Below are 20,887 nucleotides of genomic sequence, written 5' to 3' on the forward strand. Positions count from 1 at the left end.
CAGCCTGGTGGTGTCCACAGAGGGTGAACCTAAAGAGTACTGGCCGGGGATGGGAAAGTGCCCACTGACATGGTGGAAAGGGGGTTGAAACTACAGGTCAAGGCAAAAGACAGATGCCAAATCAATAGGAGAGAAATATGAGATGGGGGTGGGGGTGGGGGTGAGGAGAGACTTCCTAGGCGCAGGCAGGTGAGGAGGGAGGGTGTTCATTGGGTATTGGAGTCCTGGGAACCAGCCAGGACTGAGAAGTGGAGGTGAGAGTGGGAGGGCCAGTCCGTTTGGAAAGTGCCCTTGGGGAGGATAGTGTATGATGAGGGTGGAAAGATAGGTGGGGGCAGACTGTAAACACCTTTAAACAGTCTTCAACCTGTATTTGTTGAACACCAGGCCCTGTGGTAGACCAGAGAGACAAAGATAAAGACAACCCAGTGATGTGATTTCATCAATAGAGGACACTTTAGCACCTTTTTTCTCTCCCCTTTAGAGTCTTAGAGAATTGCTCTGGGTTTCCCTTTTAGGGCCCTTTCTTGGACCCCCTTCTCTTAGTTCTCTATGCCAGGGCATCCAGATATCAGAGGGTCTGTGACCTTGTATGGGGGGAAAACAAGGTCTTTCTTTTTACAAACTAATAGATAAAATTTAGCATTTCCTTCAGTTATTGGGGGCGGGGAGAACCATAGTTCTGAGAAAGGATCCACTGGCTTTGACAAGCTGCCAAAGAAGTTAAGAACTCCTGCTCTATAAACTTGTTCCTTCTCTTCTTCCTCCTCCTCCTCCTCCTCCTCCTCCTCCTCCTTTCATCCTTCTTTCTCCTTCCTTCTCTTTCTAAAGACAGTGTCTGGCACCTACAGTAGTAGCTCCTCATCAGATAGTTGTCCAATTGAGTTGAACTCTCATCAGCTAACTGCTCTTAGCTTCAGCCTTTCACAAAGCTTGGCTCCTAGGACAATTCTCCAAAGAGTCCACAGACAGTTTCTCATAGCACTAACACTGATCCCCTGCAGGACTATGGAATACTGTTTCTGCCTGCTTTATCTGAGGAGGTTGTTTGTGGTGGTACATGGGGAAAAGGGGTCCGGAGCCCCTTCCAAGGAATCAGAAAAATTTGCAAATTCCTAGTTTTGACAGCTGCACTGACTGGACCAGCTCAGGGTCCTTATCCAGATCCTTGAGTGTTAATTATCTACAGAAAATCAAACATTACCTCCTATAAAGATCTTTCCTTATTCCTTCAGCTACTACTGCCTCTTCCCCTATTCCTCCAAAAAAGAGTTTTTTTGCTTAGATGAGGTAGAAACCACCAAAGGTTTTCCCTCCAGTCTCTCTTAGTGATCATGGGTCTGGAACTGGTAGAGTTCTAGACCCATTATCTAGGGCAACCCTTTGTCTTAAATTTAATTTCAAAATGAGACATCCACTTGCAGATAACCATCTGAAGTGGGCATGAGGAAAGGGAATGAAGGAAGACAACCTGAAAAAGGTAGAAAATAACCACAGAAGAATGAAGAAAATTAGAGATGGAGTTTCTGACTCAAGATTTCTGGCACACTAACAAGATATTCTAAAAATATAATCAAACAGTAGAATTTGTTGATTTAACATAATGGGTAGGTGTCTGTGGAGGGAAGAGTTAACCAACTGGTACTCCATCCTTTTGCCTCCTACGTTTTCTGGCAATGTCCAGAGATGAATACCTCCCAGACCTTACCTATCTCCTTTCTGGAGGAGGGTGAGTGGTTTAGAGTTCTATCCTCCAATCAGTCATATTTTTTTATGACAACTTGCTTTTACTCTAGGGGCTCATAGGTCCATGTGGTCCCTTTCTCTTCTGCTTTATGAAATTTATATCATAGATGAAAAGTTAGTACAATCACAATAAAGTTGGGGCCCCTAGTTAGGAAAATTTTTAGCATTTGGACAGAAGTTTGGCTTTTTGCCGTAATTTCAGTTTTGTGTATGTACAGATAACCACTGGCTTCCTCCAATTCTTTTCTCAGCACAGTTTAAGTGTACTGTTGAGGTTTTCTGATTGATCCTGTATCTCTAAATTTAAATCAAAGTTGAGATAAAGAAAGTACTTAGATAAAGAGGTAAAAGAGTTGATGATTATGTATGTTACTGAACAAGTATGAGGATGAGAAGTTGGGGCAAAAGTAGACCTTGGGAACTACCCTCCCTCCTTGAAGAGGTGATTGCATCCATCAACTTCAATCTGTGTTTTTTGCTTTGAGATACCTGCAAAGACCCAAAAATATACACCTCTATTTCTCTCTATATGTCTCTGTCTCTTTTTCTCTCTCCTTCCTTCCCCCTATCAAATTTTCTCTAAATAACTCTCTTTCCCTCTCTCTCTGTTTCTCTTAAATCTCTCTGTCTTTCTCTCTCATCTTCTATTGCTGTCTGTTTCTATCTCTATTTCACTCTTGTTTCTCTCCTCTTTCTGTCTGTTTCTGACCCTGTGCCCCTAACCCCCCTCCAGTTTTATTCAAGTTTTGACGGAAGTCAAAACACCATTTGCCCACTATGACTGATGGTTAGCTCATAAAGTCCCAGGTCCTTCTCCCCAACTTGTCCTCTCAGGGACTATGTGTATCCTATTCAAACCCAATATCCTCCCTCTTCAGAATTATCTCAGATTTTTAAAACTTGTGTTCATGCTGGATCTCAATAGAATAAAGGTCTCTTGAGGTCAGGGATTCTAAGTTTATATTTATTTCTTTATATGATCTAGCATAGAGTATCATGTCTGATACACCATGAATGCTTATTTAATAAATGCTTCTTAGATTGCATTGAATTAAAAGTATACATGGTCTTTTGAGCCACTCTGGTAAGAGTAGGTCCTGTCCAATCTTTGTCCTCATTTTGAGAGTACCTCCAAAGTAGAAAAGTCTGCAGTATGGCAGATCTGTATTCATCAAGCAACCTTCAGTAGCCTGAAAAGGTTAGTTCTTTAATTGGGAAAACTCAGGTAACAAAGAATGGTCAGTGGCCCAAAGCTTCATAGGGTGAGCACAGATTTATTTTAGAACTAGAATGCATGGTAGAGATCATCTAATCCAACCCCCTCCCTACCCCACTAACCCTATTTATTTAGAGACCTAGAAAATTCAGTGACAACCCAAGTCCCACAGGTAGCAAAGTGATGATTTGAAATTGGATCCTTTGATTCCAAAACAGAGATTTGGAAATCTTTCCACCACAGAGAGATTTCTGAATATCCATCACATGACTAGAAAAATCAGAACTAAGTAGTAGATTAGGATGTCTTGGGTGTTTGGCCTTGGTATCACCATCCTTTTCCAAAAACTTTAAGAAAGACTCATATCATTTTTGTTCCTCTGATTTAATCTCTTAATATATATAGTAGGTGCTTAGTAAATTATGATTGATTGGTTATGGTAGAGAAACTGAGACCCAAAGAGGTTCTATACTTAGATGGATCTATGATTTCGCCAGTGGGAATGTGTACTCTTTCTAATGCCCAATCATCTTTTCCCACCATATGAGATTCTTCTCACTTCCCCTTTCCCATAAATTCACCTTAGGGGATCTATTTTACTCTTATTCTCTTGACTTTAATAACCAAATCAATCGACAATCAACACACATTCATTAAGCTCCTGCTATGTGGTTGACACATTGGTAACTTGCATACAAATACATAAATGAAGACAGTCCCTACCCCTCAAGGAGCTTGCAATCAATGAAGATTGACCAAATGTTCAAATATAGGTGAATACAAAATAGATACAGGATAATTTGGTGGCCTAAGACACTAGCTGTGGGAGCAGAGCCTTGTATGAATATAGGAATTCTAAGAAGCCATGGTGAGGAGGAGGGAGCCAGGCACAGTCCGGTCAATAGCAAGACATGGGAACAGAGTGCCCCACCAACGTGATACTTCAGCCTTGCCCTTGTCACATGGCCAGTCCACCTTCTCTTCCAGTCATCAGAGGACTCTCTAAATGCCTACTATTTTTAGACAGTTCTTAGTCGAATGATGTTTACTGCCTTTCAGTTTCTCCTTCCACCTTGGGTTTGATTACTTGTCCTTAATCCTAGAACAAGTCATACAGAAGACAGAGGTTAGAACCTATGTCTCCTTAATTCCTCTCTTTTCTTGTCGCTAAGTTATGTGATTTTTGTTCCTCTGACCACTGGCTTGAAAAGTAAAGACTAATCTGTTTCCTTATCTGTAAAATGGGGTGGAGGGAAATGTAGATGATCCTTAAGACTGCCTCCAGGGTTCTTTCCAGGATCCTGTGATCCCCCTAGGACCATGATATTTCTCCTTTACAAATTCAAGCCAAGAACCCTGTCCTATGTTCTCCCTATTTGTTCATGGAGGTCTTCCCTTCCTATTGGCCAGTTCTCAGGATACGACTGCTTTCTCCCACAAGAGTTTCAGTGTCCTCATCACTTCCTGAGTCCTGCCATGTCCATTTTTGTTTGAAGCCAAGTTGTGTGTAGGGAGACAAGCCAAGGGGCAGGAAGACCAAGGGATGTTGAGGGAGCCAGGCAGGCCAGCTGCACCTTTAAGGAGATGGGACTTTTCTGGGAACATCAAACATCAAAGCAAACACAAGGGGAACGTTTGAAAAGCTCAGCCAGATGGGTTTATAATGCTTTTTGCTTTTCTTCCTCCCTCCCTCCCTTCCTTCCTCCCTCTCTCTGTAGGGCCCTCCCTCATCACCTCCCCTCCCCTCCCCCATCCTTGGAAGAGCCCTACTGGTCTGGTCTGCCAGGACAAAGCCAGTTCCTGGCATTGTTTGTCCCCAGGGCTTCTCCTTTGTTCCCTGCCCATTCAAGCCTCAAAGACTGGACAGTTCTGTGGCCCACTTGGGGACTTGTTAATAGCGAACACCCCCTCCTCTCCCTGGCCTGCCCCCTATTTCTCCTGTGCTAAGCCGAAGCCACAGGAGGCCGACAGAAATTCATTCTGTGCCCAAGAGGAGAGGGGCTCCCTGACCTGTGCTTTGAAAGAAATTGCTTCTCTGCCTTGCCCTCCCCCAGCTCCTATCCAGGAAGTAACCTGAGTTCTATTAGAAAACTGGGCCTCTTCTTGCACCTTAAGCCCAGTCCTGTGCCTGACACTTAAACCTATGTGACCTTGGACAAATCACTTGCTTCCGCATCTGTAATGGTGCCTGAATTATCTGCTTCACAAGGTTTTGGACTATAGACCTAGATCTGGAGGGGACCTCTCTCACCGCTATCCTATTTGAAGCTGGAAGAGACATTCGGATTGTGGTTGGGGCGGGGAGAAGTTGTCCTTCATTCTCAAAGAAGACCATGGCATCAGGGAGATGGATTTGAGTGAGGGAATGCTGTGCCTTCAGCAGAGTCATCTGGGTCCAGTGGCCAGACATGAATCAGGGTGACGTGATTGGCCCAGAGTCACATAACTAATAAGCATCAAGTGTTGGAGGTCAAATTTGAACTCAGGTTCTCCTGCTTTCAAGGTTAGGGCTTTAACCACTGCACCACCTAGCTGCCCTGAGAGAGTAGCTACATATTTATATACATGTGTGAAATTCCCTAAACGTAGTGACATAATGAACTTAGAAAATTCAAAGGGAAAGGGAAAACCAGAAAAGAATTGTCTAAATTACTAACAATATAATACATTTCAACAAATTGTATTGAGTAACTATTCCATTTTAGGCACTTTGATAAGCAAATACAGAGTAGTTAGCCCTTGCCTTCAGAGTTTCCTTTGTACTGAAGAGAAACAACGTAACACAAATAAGTAAGTACAAGGTAATTGAGAACTGGAGAAATTAGGGAGAGGAGATAGAGAGAAGAGTGGGGGATCAATGAAATACTGAGGGCAGAAGCTCCTTGGAGAGTATTAGTTGATTAATATAATCATTAGGGCCCACTACTCAGATCCTCAGCTTTGAGTTTAGAGGTGCCAAGTATGAGCTTGGGACCATCCCATTAAACACCATCATTGGGTTCTGTCCCATCCCAGGTTCTCCCCTGAAAACATTCAGACATTGACTAACATCTAGCCTTAGAACCAAGGAAGGAAACTTCCATATTGGCCTCTTGCTCCCATATGCTCCAGGTCGGTCTTAGTTCAAGTATCCAAGGTAGATCAGGAATTCCTCTATTTCTCTCCAGGGGAAGTTCAACTCTGAAGGATCCATATAGAAAGAACTGAGACTCAACTGTTCCAAATTGTCCCTGTCTTCTAGTAAGCCAAGCTTGGCGCCATTGAAAGCAGTTTCAAGTGCCCCCAGCCTCATCAGCACCTGTTGCCACCCCCTGACCTAGACTGAAGCATACCATGCCCTGGACCATGTTGTTTTCTCCATTTTGTCCACAAGACTGGGCTTTGTTAACTTAATCCCATAGGAGAGGGTAAAAGGAGATGAGATCTCCATTAAAAAAAAAAACAACTAAAATTGTGGCCACTTGTGATTTTAGGATACTTAGATTAGATCTTTTCTTTTTCTTTTAAATTTAAAGCATTTTTCTTTCTCTCAGATGCCCAGAGTACAAGTTTCCCCCACCAAAGACCTGCCAAGAGGCTTGATTCCAATGGTCGCCAAATATTCCTCCTGGGACAGATCTGCCCTGAGACAACCTAGTTTATGTCCTAGTGGGACCTGGTGCCTCTGAACCTAAATCCTCTCTAGAAATGAAAGAGTTGTGGTAGGTTGAGGCTACAAAGATATATATATATATATATATATATTATGTTCCCCACCCTTAAAGAATTTAAAGTCTGGAGTGAGAAGAGAAAAAGACTGATAGGAGACACAGACAGATAGATAGATAGATAGATAGATAGATAGATAGATAGATAGAGATAGAGATATATAGACAGATAGACACACATAATAATTCAGAATAACCAGGAGTCCAAAAGATCATGAGCATGTAACCTCATCTCTCTGGGCCTCAATTTCCTCATCTGTAAAATGAAGGAATTGGACTGCAACCTCTGAGATCCCTTAAATCTCTTAGTGTAACCACAACTCTATGCACTTTGACCTTGGGCTGTAACTATATTACAGTTACAACATATGAAGCTGTGATTGTCAAATGACTTAGAAGTTAGAAGAGAACCATGGTGAAACAGTGGGGAAAAGCCTAGGTGCTGGGGTTTGAGGATGGAGTTATCCGCAGGACCCTGATCAGTTACTCTGGACCTCGGTTTCCCTAGCTGTTAACTTTTGTGTACAAACTAAACTCAAGAGTAGATCTCATGCTACTGACTACCACCTCTCCCCACCAAATCTCAGCCTATCCCTGTCCTGAAAGTTAATCAGGGTTAAGTTTCAAGGAGTCATATATCTCTCTCTTCCTGTCCTCTCCCCTCCCCCCCCCAGCAAATCCCTGATTTTCTCAGGGGTGGAAGAGGGCAAGGAAAGCCTATTCTCTTTGCTCCATTCCGTGATACTAGTCAGCCTTGAATGAGGTCATTCTGAGGTCACATGGGGCAAAGAGCCCCCCCAATCCCAGGGCTGTCCTCCCCCCCGAAGGGATTACCCACCCTGCTGGGATGCTGCCCTCCCCAATTTTCTGGTCAGTAACTTTCTGAAAGAAGAGCGGGGCTCTCATGAGAGGGGATCTAGGACAGGGGGGAGGTGCAGAGGCCCTGAATATAGGAAGGGGCTGTGGGGGGGATAGTGGGGGGAGATGCCCATCCGCCCAGGATGGTGGCTGAAGGGACTGGGGGAAGCAAAGAGACAGTAGTTGGACCTGATCCAGCCTTGGCAGCTACCTGTCCAAGAAGAGAGATTACATTTTCTCTCTTCCCCCTTCCCTCCCCACCCCTTTAAATAACCTGAATGAATGGGAATTCAAAGAAACAAGGTCCCTGTGTCTGAGTCTATTATGAGGATTCTCGCTGGGATCTCTCTGGCTGCCAGCAACGCCCCAACTTGAAGCCCAGTTGCCAGTGAGACCCTGTCTGTAAGCCAGAGAGGAGCAAAGTTGGACAGATCTTTTCTTTTTCCCCATCCTGCTCCCATGCTCCCCTTTTCAGATTCAGGAGAGGACACTCATCACCCCGCCTCCACCCTGCCCTGTCCCTCCATCACCCGCCCCAAACCCCTACAAAGCCTTCAGCTTGAGACTGGATAGCAAGTATGGGTCTAATGAAAGAAGACCGAGCTAAGCACTGGCTAGCTGTGATCCTCTTAATCTTCAATTACCAGCCCCCCCTATCACATGTGTCCCTTCTATTTTAGTTATAGATTTAAAACTGGAAGCAACCAACATTGAGCCCTCCGTTTTTAGATGGGGCACAGAAAAGTCAAGCCACTTAGCCAGAGTCACACATCCAGGAATTGTCAGAGACAGGATTTGGACTAGAAATTCTTGACTCCAAGTCCTTACTCCATTTCCCTCCCTGATGACCTACCTGTCTGGTCCTTCTTGTATGGCCCATGCATCCCGCAGAACAATACAGGCTGGGCAGAGGGGGGGAATTCTTACCCCCCCCCAATTTTAAAAGATTTAAAACAGATTCTGAGAAGGCAAGCCCCAAAGCTCCCCCACCTAGATGTTTTATTGTGGTCACTTCTTCACAGGTAGCATTTATTGAACTTCTACAATGAGTCAGAGAGTAGGGTTGTTTTGTTCTATGTTCTCAAAGAGGACCATGACATCAGGGCGATGATGCCATAACGTGCAAATGAATTGGATTTAAGTGAGGGAAGGCCAGCTTCACACTCTCCTCTGAGCCATCTGGGTCCAGATGAGCCAAAAAGAGTATGGTAGAGAGAAAGCCCACCCTACAGTCAAGAAGGCCTGAGTTCAAGTTTTACCTCAGACACATATTAGCTGTGTAAACTGGAAAAGATCCTTGGCAACTTTCTAACATCCCAGGTCACAAAGAAAGTGGTGACCCATGTGGGTAAGAGGAGTTTCCTCATCTATAGATGAAATCACTTCTCCAATCCTTTTCCCTAACTCTATGTGGTCAAAATGAGACTGTCCCTGCTCTCAGGGAGCTTGCAGTCTACTGGGAGAAATCATATGTACACACTTTAGCCTGATTGGATTTTATATTAAATACAAAGGGTTTGGGGTACATGGGGGCTTTTGGATTTCTCTCTAAACTTCCCTGTCCATCCTTAGCTGAAAGGATAAACCAGGAAGGACAGTCATATCTTAGATTTATGGAGACCAATCAAACTCTCACTTCTCTTCATTCAAAGAAAATTATTCCTCTAATTACCAGATGGGTAAACCAAGGCACAATTTAAATCATATTGGGACCTCTCACCCCATTCATATTTTCAGAAATATCTGAACTCCAATATCTCTGCCTTCCCACTACTCATCATCTATAAGCTCTACCAGCTTGTAGCTCCATACAAAAGCCCTGCAAAACACCTTTCATCTACTGACCCATGGTGATACTCCATCACTGTGAGGACAGAGTTGATGGAGGCTCCCATTTGATTTCTTTCCCTGACTATGGAGGTTGTGTCAGAGAAAGACCATCACAGGCTGCTGAACACTTTGATTTTCTTCCCAGAATCCTTTCTGTGCCTTTCTTTTCCTTTCCCAGACATTCTTTCAGCTGGTTAGACAGTCCCTAGGCTGGATGATTTTTCCACAAATTTTAAAGTCAAGTTGTAGGTAAAAAGTTTCAATTCAGGTACAGGAGAACCACAGGAGTAAGAAAGTTCTTGTGAAGAGTTGGTACCAGTTTAAAGGGGAGATGAATTCTCCAGATGTAGAGAAGTGATTTCTCATCCTGAGAGCGACTTAATCTTTGTTTTTTAATATATATATATATATATATTTCATAAATGTCTTTTAATCACAGTCATTTCAACTCTTCCCCCTCCTCTAAGTCCTCCCTTGTGAAAATCAAACCAAATTATCTGATAGAGTGACTGGTAATATTAAAAATTCTGTCTCCTACCTTCTGCCATGATGGGAAAGGGGAATTCTATTATTATCTCATCTGGTATCTTCATTGGTTTTTCAGTCACTTAAGAGTTTAAGAAAGTCATTTAGTCTTATCCCTGCAAAAAAATATCCACATAGCCTTCTTATACTTAAACTTTTCCGAGTGGATCTATGCTGATATACCTCCAAAGTATTATTCTCATTCCTGCCCCCACTACTTCAATGGGGGATTTTTCCAAAATGCTAAACTTGGGAGTTGGGAGACCTGAGCTCAAATTTATGTAACATTTGAGCCCTTGCCCTCAGAGGCACCAGTGTGTGCCTATCAGTCAAGAGACCTTATTAAGTGTGTTGGCACTGTGGGAAATGGGGATGGGGGTGGGGGAGACCTGATGCTTTTTTGTCTCTCTGCTTCCAAAGACCAAAGGAAAGGTTGGATGTGGCTTGGGCCAACTGTGACCATCTGGAAGGGACCTCAAATGTCCTCTGAGCTTGGCTCAGATCTCGGGTCCATTAACAGAGGTCTCAAATGACCCTTCATAGGAAGGTATAGGGGTGGAGATCACCCAGGGCCCTGGTTGTCTTATGAACCACTTAGTACAGTGTCTTTCATAAATTTATCCAAAGTTTTTTGAATCCATTTGTGTTTTCTGTCAGTCCTAAGGTAATGAACAATCACAGTTTATCACTAGCTGTGTGAAACAGGATATTGCACAGATCAGGAACATGCCAGTTTTTTCCTACAGGACCTTCTGGTCCTTTTAAATTTCCATTGGCCACAACTGGGCTTGCTGGCCTAAGGAAAACCTGAATCATTTGGAGGAACAGAGAAGGTCTGCTTTCTTGCCTGCTGATTCTCTCACTTCTGCTCACTAGTCACTATTCTTCATTGAGTTAAAGCTCATTGATTCAGATTAATTAGTAGAAATAAATCTCATTTAATGACTGGGCAACAGGGGGAGAATCCCAGATTCACTATGGTTTTTAAAAAAATTTATATTAGACCCTGTTTTCAAATAAAGGCCTCTGAGTCAATGAGGCTCTAAGAAAGTTGCCTACTATAGACCAGTAAGGGGATTGAATAAATAAGGACAAGATAATTTCAGATTCCAGGCTCAGAAATCTTTATCTCATAAAAGGTGAATATTGTCCCAAAATTATGTTACTGGTTTGTTGAGCAGATTCAGAGGTTTCAATGTAACCTCTCCTTGAGTTATCATAGAATTAGAGGCAATGTAAGGCCATAGAGAGGAGTGAGCTTTTAGAAAGTTCTGGGTTCCAAGTTCACGTGCAAAAGGCTACATTAGGAGGTGGGGCAGAAAGGATCAGCTTCAATGCCCAAAAGGTACATCTGGTAGAAACACTGGGTAGGAACAGCTGCTAGAGCCCATCTGGGAGAGGGCTGAGTCCATTTCTTGCCAGGATAGATTCAGCTGCCTTGAGAATAACTCCAGGAGGGGAGGACAAGAAGAGAGTTATTTAAAGGAAGTAATTTCATTCAACTATTCATTCAAACTCTGAGTGCAGTAAAATGGTGGTAGCAATGGTATTTTCTTCTTAAACATTGTTGTGAAGATCAAAAGAAAAGATGTGTGTAAATCCCAAAGTGCTATGGTTACCTGAAGTGATATGTGGTCTAGCTGATTCATGTTAGCCTTTTACCTCATAAACTTGGTTTTGATTTTTTTTGTCTGATTTTTCTATTTCTTTCCACTTTCAGATCATCCTTTGGGGCAGAACTGAGAAATGCCTAAAAGAAACCACAGAAGAGATCCGGCTGATGGGCACCGAATGCCACTATTTTATCTGTGATGTGGGCAACAGAGAAGAAGTTTACCAGACAGCAAAAGCTGTTCGAGAGAAGGTAGGGAGCCTAGGAGGGAGAAGAAGGCTGCTGGTCTCTAGATCAGACTAAGAGGCTGAGTTCCCATGGGAGATAGACAATCTTGTGGGTGTTTGAAAAGAGCTGCCTTCACTAGCATCTGACCTCAGAGAGAGCCTTACTCAGTATGGATGGCCAGGTTCAATCCCATGATGGACCCAAGGGGCCAGTGATGTAGGCCATCATGTTTGCTCTTCCCCCCAAGAAAGAACTGGTGGGGGAAGGGTTTCTCCTGGGGGTAGATCGTAGTAACAATAATAATGTTTGTCCTTCATTCTTGAAGAAGATCATGACATCAGGGAGGTGATGCAATGATAAGCACATGAAAGGGGGGTGTGAGTGAGGGGGGCTGTACTAAGTCACCAGTCTCACTTTCTCCTCCAGAGTCATCTGGCTTCAGTGGCCAGATATGAGGACAATTGGAGATGGCCCTGGATGAGAGGCAATCAGGGTTAAAGGACTTGTCCAGGGCCATACAGCTAGTGTCAAGTGTCTGAGGCCAGATTCAAACTCTCATCCTCCTGACTGCCACCTAGCTGCCCTACTTCATAAAGGGAAAGGAGAGTGTGATGGGAAGGAATAAATAGAAATATATTACAAATAAGGAAATTTGATTAAGAACAGAATATTAAAGGATGTCATCAAGGAAATGTATAATACAGAAGGTGAGTGGGTCCCAATGGGTAGAATGACAGGTAGACAGGTTGAATGCTCCACTGGTAATCTTTCAATATCAGGAGAAAACAAATACTCAAGCATATTGAGTATATCCCCCAGGATGAATTTATGGGAGGAAATAAGCAAGAATTGGAGAAGGAAATAGCAAACCACTTCAGTCTCCTTGCCAAGAAAATTATGGTAACAATACCTCGGTCAATGTCCATGAACAGGAAGCACCCAAAGAAATCTAGATCATTCTCTTTTATCAATTCCTTTCCCAAATCCTTTCTCCACTGGCTTAGTTCTTAAAGGTCCATTCATTCAAAGACAATTTATTAAGCATTTATTATGTATCAGGTAGAGGACTGGACTTGGAGTCGGGATGATTTAGGTTGAAACACTGTATAACCCTGGTCAAGTCATTTAAATCTCAGATCTGAGGCAACTCTCAAAAAGTATTAACTTATATTCTCTAGAGATGAAACAGCAGATCCAGATCCTGTCTACTACACCCCCCTCAAAAAAAAAACCCCAACTACCACATTGTCAGGATTCCAATTACAGAAAACTTATTAAATGATCATTGTGAGAAATATAGAATATATTTCTCATATATATATATTTATGTATATATAGGATAAATATAAGCCTGATAAATAGAGGAAGTTATAAAAGCAAAACAGCTCCTCCCCCCCAGAAATTTGCATTCTAGAGGTACAATTAATCAATATTATCTATGTACACTCTCCCTCCACCTAAGAATGTAAGCTCTTTGAAGGCAGGAATTGCCTCATTTTTGTCCTTGTCACCTCCCCTTCATTGCCCAGCCTTGGGTCTTGCACAGTACTGAATAATCAATACTTGTTGAATTGCACTCAATGATATAATTCCTACCCTCAAAAAACTTGCAATCTGTTCAAAGGAAAATAAGCATATTATCTGTGCAATGGGGCAAAAAAAAAAATAGAACCAAATGAAATATTTTAGGGTAATATGAGGAGGGCAATCATTTCAACTAGAGCAATCAAGGTTGGCATCCAGGGGATGTAAGCTGAGTCTCAGAGGAAGAGAAGGATTTCATAATCATTAGAAACAAAGAGGAAATGCTCTTTATGCATGAGAGGTGATCTGTGTAAAAAAAGTTCTTTCTGTGCATGAGAGGTGACCTATGTAATACCTGGAGGTGGGAAGTGATGTGTTCATTTAAAGGGTAATGGGTGTGCCCAGATTGGCTACAGCAAAGGAATTCATGTCACAATGTTTTAACTCGGCTCTGCTCTCTTTTCCTTGTTCCTAGGTAGGGGATATCACTATCCTGGTCAACAATGCCGCTGTGGTCCATGGGAAGAGTCTGATGGACAGTGATGATGATGCCCTCTTGAAGTCACAGCACATCAACACACTTGGACAATTCTGGGTAGGAGCAGCTGCCGGAGCCCATCTGGGCAAGGACTGTGACTATTTCTTGCTAGGATAGATTCAACTTCCCTGAGAATAACTCCAGGAGGGGAGGGTGAAATCACCAGGCCAGTGGGAATTGGATCCAACCAATGATGCCGGAAGATCTTGGGTCTTTAAGATTGATTGGTTTTGGCCCCACTAAGCAGACAAGTCCTTAAGTGTAAGACTTAATTCCTAGAGATGTTATAGATCTCCCTGTCCTTTGGGGAAAAAAGGATGAGTACTAGGGGGTTGAAAGCATGGGGTACCCCTCCGGCTGACTTCCTGTTTCTACCATAGACCACTAAGGCCTTCCTGCCCCGGATGCTCGAGCTCCAGAATGGCCACATTGTATGTCTAAACTCAGTCCTGGCTTTGTCAGCCATCCCCGGAGCCATTGACTACTGTACCTCCAAAGCATCTTCCTTCGCCTTCATGGAGAGCCTGACTCTGGGCCTTCTGGACTGCCCAGGGGTCAATGCCACCACCGTCCTGCCCTTCCACACTAGCACAGAGATGTTTCAGGGAATGAGGGTCAGGTGAGTAAAGATGAAGTTGGTATTCTCACTTACTTCCAAAAGGAAAATGAAAAGGCATTTATTAGACATTATGTGCCAGATACTCTGCTAAGCCCTGGGGATACAAAGACAACACAATGCCTGTCCTTGAGGAGCTTACATTCTAATAAGCAAGGGTTCTTAAGTCTCTAGGAAGACTTGAGTTCTTATTCAGCCTCAGAGACTGCCTTCACTTTGTGACTCTAGGCAGGTCACCTCAACTCTGATAGACTCAGTTTCCTCATCTCTAAAATGGGAATAATAACAGCCCCTCACTCCCATGATTATGGTGAGGGTCAAATGAAATAATAGCTATAAAGCTCTTTATCAGCACAGACTGTGGCATAAATTGATGCCTAATGAATGCTGCTTCTCTTCTCCTTCTCTTCTTCACCTTTTTGTACTTAACTGTAAGGTCTGGCAAAACCTATGGATTCCTCAGAATAATGTTCTTGAATTCATAAAATACATGAGATTACAAAGGAAACTCATTCTATTGATCTACAGTTATCAATATTTTTATTAAAAGAAGGTTCATGATTAAAAGGTGATTGAGAATCTCAGTAATGGAAGAAGATAATACACCAACAATGGTGCTGGCCCCTGATCTAATTAAGAGAGAACTTCTTACAACACGTTGCTATTCAAGTTTTCTTAAATATATTTGTATTGCATGGAGTATTCTAAACTGGATGGGAAAATAGAGCCCTAGGGATGCTGCCTCATCCTTCCCAGAAACAGCAGACTTGATGTGATTGTCCTTAAAGGACAATCTAAGCTTAGTGTTAGAGAGGAGTATAAGCAGGTCAGAGTATATCACCAGTGAAGAACCCCAAAAGAAGATCCATGAAGGGAAACATAAGATGTGCAGAGAAGCTGAGCTAATTGAATCAAGGACAAGGGAATGGTTGGTGAACAACCAGGCCCCTCCTCTCCAGCTAGATGTCAGGAGAAATCAAGGAAGACCTCTGGCAAGCCCCTGTGATGGATTTTGAGGGGCAAATAGACAAGAGTTGAGGCAGGATGGGCTCCAGTCTGCACCTGAATCAATGAGCTCATGGGTCCATTTGATATTGGAAGCCCAGAGCAGCCATCTGTCAAACTGAGGCTTGACAGCAGGTGACCAAGTTCTACAGATGACCAGCCATCTCCTGAGTATGGAACTCCATTAACTCCTATTTACAAAGAAAGAACTGGAGAATGGGTGGTTCTCATAAGCAAGTTGGACATTCTTCTGATCTCACAATGCACAGTGACAAATTGGAGCTGGAAATCAGATTTATTGCTGTATTTCCCCCTTTCTCAGGTAGAATTCCACCTCTTTGCCCTCTTACCCTTTTGCGACAGAAATATGAGCCTTTCCCCCTGGTGGGCAACAGTTGCTTACTGACTTACAGGCCTGAATCCGTGCTGTCTCGTGATGAATAAATGAGGAGGGATAGACCAACTGTATTTAATGAAAACCTCCTTCCAGAGAGTAACTGGCGGAGCAAGCCACTGTTCATGGTCTTCAGCTGCTCTAGGCAGGACTTCAGAAGAGCCTGCTGAGGTGCTAATTATCCAGGATCCTCCAAGGGACATGTGGTTTTCTGCTTCTGAGTATTCTTTCCAATGATACAGGTCACAGCTTGTCCCCACTCGCTCCTTCTCCGAGGACCCTTTTCTCCATTCTCCCATTTTGTTAGCTCCAGGGCATCCTTCCTACATACTGGGGACCTTCTCCTACTTCCTTGACATCACAGATAGACCAATGGAACTATGTCTTAGATACACCTCACTTCTCCACAAGACTAGCCCATTTTCTTTTTCAGTTACCCATTTTTTTTTTAGATTGCCTCTCCTCCTGTCCTTCTTTGTAATTCTTCATCTGTTATGGGTCACAGCCTGCCATATGCTACCTTACAACCCCTCCAGTGCCATTTTAGTAATTTTCAGGGGATTTTTTTTGTTTTGTTTTGTTTTTTAGGTTTTTGCAAGGCAAATGGGGTTAAGTGGCTTGCCCAAGGCCACACAGCTAGGTCATTATTAAGTGTCTGAGACCAGATTTGAACCCAGGTACTCCTGACTCCAGGGCCGGTGCTTTATCCGCTGCGCCACCTAGCCGCCCCTTATAATTTTCAGTTTCTTTGGGGATTGTAGAATGGAGGGGCTTTGTTACCCTCCTTCCCCCCCAAGAAAGAACTTCCTAGGCCAAATAATGAAAAAAGGAGGAGATAAGGGAGGAAAGCACTCAAGTTAAGTGAAATAAGGAGGAGGTAGAAGAGCAAGCAAAGGCCTCAATTTGTCTTTTGGGAAATGGAAAGGAGACACTTCCTGTTCTAGCAACAAACACATGAATGGCAGCTAGGCTGATTAATGGATGGGGAGTTGGACATGGAATCAGGAAGACTTGAGTTCAGATTTTACCTCAGACACTTGCTGACTTTGTAAATTTTTGTCTTTGTTTGTTTTGCCTTTAATTGTATCCCCACCACTCAGTCCATAACAGGACTAAATAAATGCATATTGATGGACTGAGCAAGTTACTTAAAGCCTCTAAGCTTCAGTTTCCTGATGCTTAACCCACTTGCCAGGACAATGGAGAGGCTCAAATGAGATCAGAAATGTAAAGTTTTCAAACCCTGTGCATGTTAGCCACTATTTCTATTATTATAAGTCATCTAAAGGGGACTTCAGTTTTCTCATCTCTAAAATGAGACTCTGTGTCTGTGAACATGGGGAGGTGAACCCCCTCAGCAAAGAACCTCTAAGTGTGAGTTATGACTATTTAACACGTTAATACCAGTAATATTTACAGTCATAATACCTATACTAGTAATATTAACAGTACACATTTATACAAGAAGGGACAGTTCACAAAGCATCAGAAGATGGGACAGTTCAGAGGGCACCCTTGACCAAAATGACCAGGTGATTTTTTCCCCTTTGGGCCTATGAGTTTTGATTTTTAGCCTTTTCATGGATGAGGAAGTCAAATGAGGTGAGAGGGGGGTCTTACAGAATCCTATGCTTAGAACAAGGTTGAACCTTGAGTCCATCAAGTTCAAAACTACTGCCCTTCAGTGATTTGAAGAGGAAAAAATGGAGGAGGTAGTCTGAGGAGGAGCCTGTGGTCACATTGCTATTAAGCATCTAAAGCCAAATTTAAACTCAGGTCTTCCTGATTCCAAGTCCAGTGCTTGACCCATTGCACCATCATCAGTCTCCACATTCAGTGTTTGTTCCACTGTATCATACTTTGAAAATTCCAAGCTAGAAGGGACCACTTTTGGATTTTTTTCAATCATATTGAAAATATGATTTGGGGATTTTCTTGGCAAGGATACTGGCATGGTTTGTCATTTCCTTCTCCAGCTCATTTTTACAGATGAGAAAACTGAAGCCAACAGGTGAAGTGACCTGCCCAGGGTCACACAGCTAGGAAGTGTCTGAGACCACAAATGAACTCAGGAAGATGAGTCTATATCTGACTGAAGAGTGGGCACTCTATCCACTATGGCGCCATCTGGCTGCCCAAAAATGAAGAACTCTGAAGAGACCCAAAGATGGGCTATTGAGCAATTGTCTAAGATATCACAGGGAGCAAGACTGAGTGTAGGATTTGACCCTCTGTTTTAGAGTCATTGTTCTTCCCACCACATCATGGCACCTCCTTGGAGTCTTCCCCATGCCGCCATCCCTCCTGAAACTGTCCACGTTCCCCACCATCTCAGTTGTATCTCCTCTCACATTTCCCAAAAAACAAATTGAGGCCTTTGACTGGGAGCTTCCTCTTGTACCTCCTCCTTATTTCACATAACTTGAGTGCTTTCCTTCACTATCTCCTCCTTTTTCCATTTAATATGAAACAAACCTCTTTCTCTCTGTAGGTGGCCTTGATTCCCATTCTAGCAGACTGCCCCCCTCTGACTCCCACATTCCCACATCAGTCTCTCCCTATCTATTGACTCCTACCAACATGCCATATGAATGTGTCTTCTCCATCCATAAAATTCCTTCCTTCGATCTGACCTTTGATCTTCCATCCCAGATCACCCTTCCTTTTTGTGGCTAAATTCCTTGAGAAGACTGTCTATCATTGGGGTTTCTCCTTCTCCTTCTCCCACTTTCTCCTAGACCCTCTACACTCTTCATGAAGTTTGGCTTCTAACCTCATCATTTATTTATTTGTTTATCTATCTATCTATCTATCTATCTATATTTATTTTAGGTTTTTGCTAGGCAGTGGGGTTAAGTGGCTTGCCCAAGGCCACACAGCTAGGTAATTATTAAGTATCTGAGACCAGATTTGAACCCAGGTCCTCCTGACTTCAGGGCCGGTGCTCTATCCACTGCGCCACCTAGCCACCCCCCCCCAACCTCATCATTTAGCCAAAACTACTCTCTTCAGAGTTACTAAGGATTTCCAGATTGGATGACCTCTTCTCAGTCCTCATCCTTCTTAACTTCTTACCTTCCCTTTTACCATCCAGAGGTCCATAACTCAGGGACATTCTTGAACTCTTGGTTGCACAGATCCAATCTGGTGTCATTTCTCATCACTTCCACCTTCACAACATTTCTTATATGTGTCCCCTTTTCTGCTCTGACACGGCCACCATCCTGGTGCAGGATCTCATCACCTCACACCTGAACTACTTGACTTCAAGCCTCTTTTCAGTCCAGTTCATCCTCTACTCGGTTATCAAATCAAGTTTCCTAAAATGAAGATTTGATGGTGTCATTTCCATTTCCAGTAAAATCCAGTGATTCCCCATTACCTACATGATCAGATATAGAACCCTCTATTTGACCCTTTTTTAAGCTTTCTAATCCAGCCTCTCCCTACCTTACCCACTTTCTTATATTTTACTCTCCTCCATATTCGTTATGATCCAGCTACCCCAGCCACCTGACTATTCCTCTCTCATAAGACCCTCTGTCTCCAGACTCCCGGCATTTTCCTTGACTGTTCCCTCTACCTAGAATGCCCTCCCTTCCTCATCTCAGCCTCCTGGCTTCCTTCAAGCCTCACTTTCTACAGGAAACCTTCCCCAGTCATCCTCCTGAATTATACTCCGTGGGTCCTCTATAGCTTATTTGCACATGGTCATTTTCTCCATTAGACTGTGAGTTCCTGAGGGCAAGAACCTTGGGCTTTCTTTGTATCCCTAGTATTTATCACATGTTGGGCAAACAGTAGGTGCTTAATAAATGTTTGATGATGATGATGATGATGATGATAATGATGCTCTTGTCTTCTCGACCCCAGGATCCCAGGCAGCTCCTAGACTGCCCCATATAGCCTCTCTCTTTCCCTCCTCCAGGTAACTTGCTTGTGAAGTCAGACCAGTGGCTGGGCCCTTCACCCCTAGCCCTGCTGCAAAGCCGTGCCTCCTTTTCCCCAATGGCCTATATCTGCTTCCTCTGTGATGATGCTCATTTGGTTGTTGAGGCTTCTCAGAGAGGCCCAGGGCCTTCCTCCTCCTGCAGTCAAGCCCCTGTTGATCCGAGCATTGAACGCACTGGTTCCCTGGGGCGAGACATCTCACTTGATGCAGCCTCTGTCTTCATCCTTACAGGTTTCCCAATCTTTTTCCCCCGCTGAAGCCAGAAACAGTGGCCCGGAGAACAGTGGAAGCTGTCCAGCTCAACCAGGCCCTTCTCCTGCTCCCCTGGACGATGCACATACTTGTCATCTTGAAAAGGTACAGGATATGTTTGGGGTGGGAGAAGGGTAGGACCTCTGTCCAGCCCATGGAGGTCACTACAAGGAAAAACAGATAGGCAGACCATGATAGTCACTGTCATTCAGTCCAGGTCTGGTTAGGCTCTGCATGTAGCTCCTGTCCTCAAGGGGTTTCATCAGTTGTCTTTGTATCCCTGGAATACAGCAGATCCTTCATAAACATATATTAAAATTAGTGGGAAAAGACATGTTTATGATGATGATGATGATGATGATATCTAGTCTCTATATATTAAACAATTCAGTGTTCTCACAACAACCCTTGGGAGATAAGTGTAATATCATCCCTATTTTATAGATGAGGAAACTGAGTCAGACAAAGATTAAGTGACTTACCCAGAATAACACAATTTGTATATAGGTCTTCCTGACTCCAAGCCTTGCATTCTATTCACTGCACCCCCAACACTTGAAAAAACATCTTCCTGCTTTATGTTATAAATAGGAGTCTCTCAGACCAGGCCTGTTACAAAGGTGTTGCCCTCACCTCACTTGGAGATTACTCCAAGAATCTCCTGATGTAATGTAGACACAGTAAGTGTCTAGTTTCCTCTGACTCCTGTACAAACACTCTGGGGAACAGATGCCCGCAGGGCTTCCGAGAGTCTCATCACTGTAACACATGGAAGATGCAGGGAAACATAGACACAGGAGGTAAAGTCTCAGCTCCACTTAGAAGGCCAGCCTTCTTTGGGCTGCTTCAGCAAGCAATCTCCCCTCCCTATCAGACCTGCCCTT

The 20,887-nt window shown here is 43.4% G+C and overlaps 1 protein-coding gene across 1 annotated transcript in view; it reads left to right on the forward strand.

Annotated features, from left to right (window-relative positions):
• DHRS3 (dehydrogenase/reductase 3) overlaps positions 1 to 20,887 on the forward strand; it is a 47,381-nt gene that overhangs the window by 20,531 nt on the left and 5,963 nt on the right. Inside the window, exons 2-5 of the mRNA XM_074218407.1 lie at positions 11,603 to 11,746; positions 13,722 to 13,841; positions 14,165 to 14,403; positions 19,983 to 20,108. Coding sequence (XP_074074508.1) covers positions 11,603 to 11,746; positions 13,722 to 13,841; positions 14,165 to 14,403; positions 19,983 to 20,108 — 629 coding nt within the window. The remainder of the gene's footprint in view (positions 1 to 11,602; positions 11,747 to 13,721; positions 13,842 to 14,164; positions 14,404 to 19,982; positions 20,109 to 20,887) is intronic.

This window comes from Macrotis lagotis, chromosome 1 (genome assembly GCF_037893015.1).
Source record: "Macrotis lagotis isolate mMagLag1 chromosome 1, bilby.v1.9.chrom.fasta, whole genome shotgun sequence".
NCBI classification, from domain to species: domain Eukaryota; kingdom Metazoa; phylum Chordata; class Mammalia; order Peramelemorphia; family Peramelidae; genus Macrotis; species Macrotis lagotis.